Source organism: Rhinopithecus bieti, unplaced genomic scaffold, assembly GCF_001698545.2.
Source record: "Rhinopithecus bieti isolate Rb0 unplaced genomic scaffold, ASM169854v2 scaffold_3041, whole genome shotgun sequence".
Taxonomy (NCBI): domain Eukaryota; kingdom Metazoa; phylum Chordata; class Mammalia; order Primates; family Cercopithecidae; genus Rhinopithecus; species Rhinopithecus bieti.
The window spans coordinates 803,167-813,361 of record NW_016804262.1 but is presented as its reverse complement, the minus strand read 5'-3'; the positions used below and the strand labels follow the sequence as shown (position 1 = coordinate 813,361).

Sequence of the window (10,195 nt, the reverse complement as noted above, 5' to 3'; positions counted from 1 at the left end):
GTAGGAGATGGAATTTGCAAAGTCAAAGAGGAGAGGGAGAGACTTTTTGCTAAAAGCAATCAAAAAGTATTTTATGAAGATGGCATTTGAGCTGGGCGTAATTAAGTGGAAATGAAAGAATATTCCAGGTGTTGCACATGACCTGGAAAATAGAAGCTACTTTATAAGCATTTGTTGAAAAATGAAGTGATGAACAGATAAGCAAAAAAATCTAGAGAAAAGTGTGGAAAATTTTGGTAACAGTAAGTTTGGCTGGAGCTTGGGTGGTGGAGAGCATTTGAAAATGAGGTTGCACAGATGGAATAGAGATGGAGCAGACAGTCTTGAATTCCAGGCCAATGTGTTGAAAATTTATCTTAGGATGCCGCTGACATTTGATTAGGGAAGTGACAAGACTGGAACGATGATTTCTGGAAGGCCGATTTGCCTGTGATATATAGAAAGAACTGTAAGGAGAGAGGAACTCAAGTCATCAGCCAGAAGGCCAAAAAATGACGAGCTGGATTGAAGTGACAGTAAAGATATGAGAACGGGAACAAGCAGGAAACAAAATGTAAGCCGCCAAGAAGTGGCTGAAGTGATGACTGTGGTTGGGGGGCATGGGAGAACGAAGGGAAATTGAAGTTCCTTCTGAGTCAAGGCGATTGGAAGAATGGCAGGAAAAGGAAAGAAAGAGGAAGAGAATGGGCTTTGAAGGGCCATGAGAAGTTCTGTGGGAACGGATAGGACATCCTAGTGCAGGGAAACGTGGCAGTGCAGGTCTGCAGCTTAACGGAGCCTGGGCGGGAGTTGGCTAATGTGGGTTTCATCTGCACAGAGATTCTGGCTGACGCCTGTATTTGGAAGAATGCAATAGTGTTTGCATATTTGAACCTACAGCCAGTCCTTGGGCCAGAAGCCGAGGCTAAACTGCCTCCTGATTTACAGCTTCCACCCCCAGTTTCCATTCTCCCCTAAAGCACTGGATTCAGGTAATCGCGGACGCACTTGGCTCCTCCCGCACTGACCGCTGCCCTCGGAGGGACAATGGGTGCCCTCGCAGCCCCGTGCGTTCCCAGGGCTCAGGCGCGCAGGCGCGGCGAGGCGTCGCCTAGCAACGAGGCACAACAAGAGACTGGGGGTTCGCGCCCAGGGCGTCTGCTGGGTTTGCGGAGCAGCTACTCGGCGGGATCTCCCGGCAGGTAAAGTTAGCCCCTCAGGGTAGGGAGGCCCAAAGCCTCCTACCTGGGAAAACCTGGGAAAGGAGAAGATGCCACGTGGGCGCAGACTGCTGGGGTCAGTGAGGCAACACCTTGCTGGGCGTTGTTGTTTTCTGCCCGTGCCTGTAGGGTTAGACGGGGCTTGGGGTGGGTTTCGTAAGCATTCCACCATCTCCCATTCAACAGGTGACAAAACTGAGGCCCAAGAGGGGATCTGAGGTGAGATCAAGTCAGATTCCGTTACTTGACCATGAGCAACTCGGAAGTAGCCTCGATTTCTCGAGCCCTCCTCCTCTTTAAATATTCTCAAAGCAGAACTCATTAGAAAATATTTAAAATCATAGGCTGAACGTTCGCGAGGAACAAATACAAAGGACCAATCAACTTGTGGAAAAAAAAAATGGCTCCAGTAGTCAAGAAGATGCATTTTTAGAGAATAGTTGTTTGCATATCCAATGCCCTGAAGTTTTCACACAGTTAATTTACTGCTAGAGATTTATCCTAAAGAAATAGTTGGGGATATGGATGAAAATTTTATGTCCAAGGACGTTCGTTGCAGCCCTGTCTATATTTGCAGAAAATTAGAAACAAATTTTAATAATCAGAGACTGGCTAGATAGCTAATGGATTTTAAAATATTTGAAATGGCATGTTATGCTAATCCACTGGAGATGACTGAAGCAATGAAGGGAAACTGAGACGTCACGAGTTTATTTGTTAATTTAAGAATTTAGTAGGAGGCCGGGCGCGGTGGCTCAAGCCTGTAATCCCAGCACTTTGGTGAGGCCGAGACGGGGGAGTCAGCGGAGTCAGGGAGAGTCGAGGGGACCATCCTGGCTACAGCGGTTGAAACCCGCCGTCTCTACTAAAATAATACAAAAAACTAGGCGGGCGAGTGCGGGCGGGCGCGCTGTGTCCAACTGCTCGGGAGGCTGAGGCAGGGGAGAATGCGTAAACCCGGGAGGCGGAGTTGCCAGGTGGGGGGCTGAGATCTGCCCACTCACTCCAGCGCTGGGCGACAGAGCGAGGCTCCGTCTCAGAAAAAAAAAAAAAAAAAAAAAAAAAAAAGAAAAAAAAAGAAAAAAGAATTTGTAGGAATATGAACCAGGCAAGGGAAGGTGACAACGTAGGGGATAGAAATTCAGGGGCAGAAGATATTAAAATCGCTTTAGAAAAACACACAAAACCGGGCACGGTGGCTCATGCCTGTAACCCCAGCACTTTGGGAGGCTGAGGCAGGTGGATCGCCTGAAGTCAGGAGTTTGAGACCAACCTGGTCAATGTGGGGGAAACCTGTCTCTACTGAAAATACAAAAATTAGCTGGGCGTGGTGGCGAGTGTCTGTAATCCTAGCTACTCAGGAGGCTGAAGCAGAAGAATCACCTAAACCTGGGAGGTGAAGGTTGCAGTGAGCTGAGATCAGGCCATTCTCCAGCCTGGGCAACAGAGTGAGACTCTGTCTCAAAAAAAAAAAAAGAAAAGAAAAGAAATACTATTGATCTCTCTGAGCTTATCTTTAGGTGATTTTTATTTTATTTGTTGTGCCCTTGTTTTCCAAATTCTCCACAGTGAAATGTATTACCCTCATAAGGGTCATCTCCGTAGCTCATTGCCACTGGCCTCTGTCAGCTGTTCAGTCTCTCCTCCATTAACTATCATACCCAGTATGGTGATAAAACACATAGGCTTTTTTCTGGGGGGAGACAGAGTCTCGCTCTGTCACCCAGGCTGGAGTGCAATGGTGTGATCTCAGCTCATTGCAACCTCCGCCTCCCAGCCTCAAGTGTTTGTCCTACCTCAGCCTCCCCAGTAGCTGGGACTACAGGCACATGCCACTGCCACTCCAGGCTAATTTTTGAATTTTTAGTAGAGACAAGGTTTTGCCATGTTGTCCAGGCTGGTCTTGAACTCCTGACCTCAAGTGATCCACTCGCCTCAGCCTCCCAAAGTGCTGGGATTACAGGAGTGAGCCACCATGCCGGGTCATGATAAAGCAACTTCATTCTCTAGCTTAGGAGACACTCTATCATTGCAATACTGTCTGTGTAAGCTCTTCTAACCTCTGCACTATGCAATTGCTCAAAAACACTATCCTGAAGTAGGAAAAATTAGTTCCTATATGAAAATCAGATGATTTAAAACAACTTTATGCAGGTGTAATTTAATTGCTTCCTGAATATTATTCATAAGCAATTCTTTTATAAATCAAAGGCTGCTCTGTCTTGGAACTGGTTATAGAGTGCTATAAACTCTTTTTTTTTCCCTAGAGATTAATTGTAGGATAGATTCTCATTTGCCCAGAATAGTTTCTGCATGTCTGCCTGAAATATTATAGGCACAAGGTCTAGGGCCTGTTCACTTTTCAAGCACCTAAGGAAGATGTTTGAGATTTGGAAAAAAATGCTTATATTGGCTCTCAAATATGAAAAGAGAACTGAAAAATTAGTGTTAATTAAATGTTTTATTAATATAAATGTTTTATTACATTTGAAAACAATTTTCTCATTTTACAAGAATTTCCAGGTGTATGTACTGTTTGCTGAGTAATTTCAAATACAAATTTCAAAAGTTTTTATGATGCAAATGACATTTAATGGGCGATGCAGGCACATTTTAACATTTTAATATATTGGCTATAGTGTGAATAAGCTTGCATAGATCCTCAAAAATCTTAAAAGTAGTGTGGTCTGAAGTTAGAGACCTGGAATAGATGCCTTTCAGAAGCATCTAGGAGTTTCTATGAAGACGTGGCTTTTTAATGTATGTGATAAATTCTGGTGTCTCTAATGCTAGGAGTTGCTTTTGATCCTTGACATGCAATTTGAGCTAACCCTGACACTGTAGATTCTCCCCAAGGATTTTCTACTTCCTAGGATTTCTACTGAGACTATGGTAATTTCCTTAAGGCTACGATATACCATTTAAGATTGCTCCTACGATATACCGTTTAAGATGGCTCTGATGACGAACATAATTCCACAAACTCTCATTGAAGAAAACTAGATAGATTTCCTGGGTTATTCTAATAGACATTAACATCTTGAAAATTTTTTTTATTTTTTTTATTTTTTTGAGATAGAGTCTCACTCTGTTGCCCAGGCTGGAGTGCAGTGGCATGATCTCGGCTCACTGCAGCCTCCACCTCCCAGGTTCAAGTGATTCTCATGCCTCAGCCTCCTGAGTAGCTGGGACTACAAGGCACATGCCACCACACCCAGCTGATTTTTGTAATTTTAGTAGAGACAGGATTTCACTATGTTGGCCAGGATGGTCTCAAACTCCTGACCTCATGAGCCACCCACCTCAGCCTCCCAAAGAGCTGGGATTACAGGCGTGAGCCACCCGCCCGGCCTGAAAAGTTCTTTGAACCCTGGCTGGAATACTCCTCTGTGGTATGTTAACAAGCATAAATCACATTCCTTTCACTTTTTCCACACAGACATGGATATATGAGGACAAGTAGAAAGGAAGTAACCTCAGTTTTCCCAGAATGTATCTCTTCAGATTTTTTTATTGCTTTTTTACTGAGCTGTGGATTATACGAGAGAAAACTTTTTTGTTATCCAGGGAAAGGACAAAAATGTTGACTCAGATCTGGTAGATTTTGTATACCATTTATAAGATCTTTACTCCTAGGAAAAATGGAGTTAATGAGGTTTATAAATACCAAATGCCGATTATGTACCAGACACTGTTGTAGGTGTTTGGGATACATCAGTGCAAGAAAATAGACAAAAACCTCTGCCTTTGTGGCACACACACTCTTGCAGGTCTCAAAAGAAACTTGATGGGCTTAGTCTCTTAGGCCCATCATAAGCAAGCTATAAAAAAGGTAAATGATTTCCTGTTATTTAAGTTATGCCACTAATATATTCACCTCCTTTCTAAACTGAAAGTCAGGACTAACGCTCAATGATCTTATCAATAAGTTCCTTAAAATTGCAGAGTTTGAAATTGGGATGTAGGTGACATATTTGTATATATGTGATAATTTCTACACGTATTGCATTGTGTTTGAGGAGGTAAAAATTTAAAGGAGAAAAGAAACCTCCTCCCAAGGGCACAGGTAATTGAGAAATGTATGTGCAAATGTCACTTTAACATATATTGCATTTTTTTCCAGGATGGGTAAAAAGATAAAGAAGGAAGTAGAGCCTCCTCCTAAGGATGTGGTAAGTTTCTGATTTGAATATTAGTAGCACTTTAACAAGCAGTTATAAAAATAAATTGTTCACACAGTTTGGCATGTACCAGTATATACATGAATACGCGATGGCAGAAGTCCAAAGTCTGACTAATGATAAGATTAGTCAGAGAAATCTAACATTATATAAACAAACATTTACAACATTGTCATTATATAATTAGCACAATTAGAGAGTAATTATTAGCTTTTCCAGTATGTAGATGGCATGTTTATAGCCTAGTTAATGAATAAATAGTTTGGGTTGTTCTTTTAAATACTTACCATTTACATTTGCCAGCCTCTCATTTATGTTAATTAATGAAGTGAATTTTCAAAAATAACTGGAAGTTCTGTGATAGCTATTAGATATGTGTATGAGATTGGCTGGTGATGACCATTGCACATGAGAAGTCCCTATCCTTTCCAGTTCTATCAAGAGACTAGTCTGGAATCATCATCTTTATTCCAAATGCTAATTCATTCCCCACTGAAAGCTCTTCTCTCTCTTTAAAAACAGGATTTTATCTTATCTCTTTAAAGTTTATCAATTATTGAAAGGTTGTGTTAAAAGTGAAAATGACCTTTGACAATTTTCAGTTTAGAAACTTATTTTGAAACAGACATTTGGTGTGATTTCCTTCAGATAAAACAGGATTAGAAAAGAAATGAGTGAGTCCACAGACCCACAGAAATTTCAAATTTGAAGGAAACTGGGCTAATGGCAGAAATCTGCCCCCAGCCTTGAGAGCTTTGTGGTTAAGACCCTGGGGGCCTTCAGCCAACTCATTTTAGCTCCAAAATGGGAATTGTAATATCCAACTCATTCCTGTTGTCGTATGCTTTAAAACAGAATAAGTTACATAAAGGTCTTAGTGCCTGGCACATAGCACTTGGAAAATAAGATCTATTATCATGAGAATCCTCTAGACTCTGCTTCTGAGACACATACACACATACACTGACACGTGCCTCTGTGCAATCCTCTAGGTATGATACTTCAATACAGTTGGGAACAAAATCTACAGAAGTGCCTGTCTTCCTGGGTCCAGGAAGGCTTTGCAGGGGTAGGCATTGTGATCTCATGATATTTCATCGTTCTGGCTGCTTCTCTTAGGACATATTCCTAAAATGTTGCAGATTCTCTTATTCTTTTCATTGCATCCAAGGTTTGTATTACCCCCCTTTTTGCTACCAAATAGCATTATTGGCATCTTATTAGCAAAACCATATTCTGATTACAATTAGAATTACGGGACTAATAAACAATAGATGTATTTGTGCAATACACTTTCTATAACTTCATAATGTCTTGCTGATATTGTCCTCTGGACTCCAATCCTTGGGGACACAATGGAGAACTTGAGAAACACAGTCCTAGCATTAACAAAATAGAGCTCTTGCTCCCTCAGCTCCCAACAGCCTTGGAGGTAGACAATGGCGGGTGTAACATTGACCAACGGTCCTTACTTTTCCTTGTCTTTCCCAGGGGACTTCCACCCTTCTACTCTGACTGTAAAACTGACAGTGTTGGGAGGCTGAGGCAGGCGGATCACGAGGTCAGGAGATAGAGACCATCCTGGCTAACACAGTGAAAACCCATCTCCACTAAAAATACAAAAACTTAGCCGGGCATGGTGGCGGGCGCCTGTAGTCCCAGCTACTCGGGAGGCTGAGGCAGGAGAATGGCGTGAACCCGGGAGGCGGAGCTTGCAGTGAGCCGAGATCACGCCACTGCACTCCAGCCTGGGGGATAGAGCGAGACTCCATCTCAAAAAACAAACAAACAAACGAACAAACAAAAACTGACAGAGTGGTATTAAAATAATATATAAGTCCTTTTCTACAGTATTTGTTTTCATACTTCAAAGCAGTATGCCATAATTTACAGTATCTTAACCTGGAACTCGTTCCAAAATATACCTCTAAAGTCAATAAAGGTTTGTTCTTCTACACATTGTACATGAAAACCACATGTAAAGAGAAATATAACTACTTAAGAAAATAAACTTTTCTCTGTCAACTAATGGTAATTTGCTTCTTATACGTTTCCTAGATATATTGTTTCTAAAGACTTTAATTTTTATCAGGCTTTCCTCTACAGGTTTAAATGAGTAATAAAGACAGCAAGAAAAGTGTTGGCAATAGGATTAAAACAAAAAACTCCCTTTACTTTTCTTAATATTCTCATTTGTAGTAACATTAATATATGCATATATGGTACCGATTTACATCTTCTTCTCATAAAAGAGACACTAGCTAAGAAGAAGCCTACATATGGAAAAGATATGGCTTGATTGACCAATACAACTATATTTTTCCTTTCCAAATCATTTCCATATCTGGCCAAAAGGCTGTTTGTGATGCTTTAATAAAAGGAAAAATTTTACTGTGGAATATTGCATAAAAGAATTCCTAATAGAAATGACTCTACTAGGCATGATTTAGTATAAGGCAAGATATTCAGTGACTGAGAGTACAGGCTCTGGGGCTAAACCACCTGAGTTTGGGTCCTTACTCCATTATCTACTTCTGCCCATCTATGAACTTGGGTGAACTTTCTAACCTCTGTGCACCACAGTGAGGATGTGATACTGCTTAACTCATAGGAAGACCCACTCACATCAATGAAGTAAGGTTAGATAAATGTAAGATGCTTAGAACAGTGCCTGGCATTAGGTAAGAGCTTGGTAGATGTTGTTATTATTAATGAAGTAGTTGAGAGTGCTGTTCATCATTCTACAGAACTGAACAGGTTTGTATGAACTGTCAAAGGAGACAGGGAAGTCAGGGATGAAGCATGGAAGACCAGCTGGCCACTGAAGTCCCCTGAGGCCTGGTGTGTGGCCATCATAATTTATGGTCAGATTTTTGAGTTTGCAAGCATGGAAATTGTAGTCTTTTAATATTTCAGAGGTGATTGAGCTTCAGTGGATAAAGCCACAAGATCTAAACTCCCAAGAGACTATGACCTGGCCCTGGAACCACAATGATTAAGTATCAAGTTAATTGAATATTTATGTTAATGGGTCAGGACTTTCTTTCCTTAGTTAAATGCACACAGGAAGCTAAGCAGGGTGAGTATAGAATCACAGCAATGGAAAATAGTAGAACATGCCTCCTCAGCTGCACAACCAAATCCAATTCCTGGGAAGAGGGTGAGGTCTCCTGGGTTTTCCTGGACCTCCTTCATCAATCTCAGAACTCAACTTTTCATTCTTTCTCATAGACTGACAACAGTACTGTGGACTTTAAAAGATAAATAAATAAATGGTCTGTGCCTGCCCTACTGGGCAGCAGAGAATCAGAACATTTTTATCATTAGAGGCCTATTAGACAGCACTATTCTAGACAGTATTATTCCTTAACAGAGACATAAAAATATTCTAGAAGCCTATGGCCACTCAAATTGACTGGTCTTAAAATTCAAAGCTTAGCCAAAATGCTTCCATTTACTTTCATTCTTCTTGTAAATAATATTATCATTTATTTTGCTATGCAAAGAAGTTGTAAGAACTTCTTTTCCCATCTTTCTCCCTCCTCACAGTTAAACACTATGAATTAATAAAAAAATATAAATTCATAAACAATATACAGATATAAAACCATACAGATAATTTTCAGCTTGCTCATCTTACTCCAAAAGTTGACTACTTTGATCAGGTTATAAAGCAAACTAAAAGCTGTATTAGCTACTTTCATTTTAATCTTTAGACATTTTGGTAAATTTTTACCGATGTCTAGATATTCTCTACTGAAAGTTCCTATTAGATGAACGCTGTCTACCTCCTCCTGTTTATCTATCTCTCTTTTCCTATACAATTAGTGCCTCATGATCTGGGACCACTGCTGTTGTAAACGTATTGAAATCGAAGTTTTAAAAGCCTTTTATTTGTACTTATTGGCACTGTAAAAATCACTCAACTGTGATGATCTATTTTCACTGAGGTCATCTTTGTAATTTTGTATTTTTTTTAGACCTGTGCCAATACTACAACCACTAGGCACATGTGGTTATTAAAATTTGAACTTATAATGATTAAAATTGTTAATTTTAAAGGCCAGGTACAGTGGGTCACATCTGTAATCCCAGCACTTTGGGAGGCTGAGGCGGGAGGATCGCTTGAAGCCAGGAGTTCAAGATGAGCCTGGGAAAAACAGCAAGACTCTGTGTCTATTTTTTTAAAAAGAAGTTAAAAATTCAGATTCTCAGTCACATTAGGTACATTTCAAATGCTAAAGAATAAAGAACCACTTGTGACCTGTGACTACCATATTGGATAGCACAAAATCAGAACATTTTCATTGCTGAGGTGCTATTGGACAGCACTATTCTAGACAGTATTATTCCTTAACAGAGACATAAAAATATTCTAGAAGCCTATGGCCACTCTAATTGATGGGACTTAAAATTCAAAACTTAGCCAAAATGCTTCCATTTTCTTTCATTCTTTTTGTAAATAATTTTGTTTTATCATTTATTTTTGTAAAGAGTGTGAAATTATAGTTTCTTAACAAGCTTGTTAGTGACTGTGACTTTCTTATGTGAAAGCAGATGGGATATGTAATGACAGCACAGTATTATTTATTTAGTCATGTGGCACTCTGTTATCACTATCATTTTATTCTCAGTGCCCTTTTTTTATTATTATTATACTTTAAGTTCTAGGGTACATGTGCATAACGTGCAGGTTTGTTACATATGTATACTTGTGCCATGTTGGTGTGCTGCACCCATCAACTCGTCAGCACCCATCAACTCATCATTTACATCAGGTATAACTCCCAGTGCAATCCCTCCCCCCTCCCCCAT

General features: G+C 40.3%; 1 protein-coding gene across 6 annotated transcripts in view; it reads left to right on the top strand.

The window, feature by feature from the left end:
- Positions 1–1,097: 1,097 nt before the first annotated feature.
- ARMC3 (armadillo repeat containing 3) overlaps positions 1,098–10,195 on the top strand; it is a 121,378-nt gene continuing 112,280 nt past the window's right edge. For 2 of the 6 annotated variants that reach the window (XM_017867443.1, XM_017867442.1), the window contains exons 1-3: positions 1,136–1,181; positions 5,323–5,371; positions 6,373–6,449. In XM_017867443.1, the coding sequence (XP_017722932.1) occupies positions 6,375–6,449 (75 nt within the window). In that variant the 5' untranslated portion in view covers positions 1,136–1,181; positions 5,323–5,371; positions 6,373–6,374. Of the gene's footprint in view, positions 1,182–5,322; positions 5,372–6,372; positions 6,552–10,195 lie in introns of those variants that run through there. The other 4 variants (XM_017867445.1, XM_017867444.1, XM_017867447.1 and 1 more) reach the window with 3 other exon arrangements.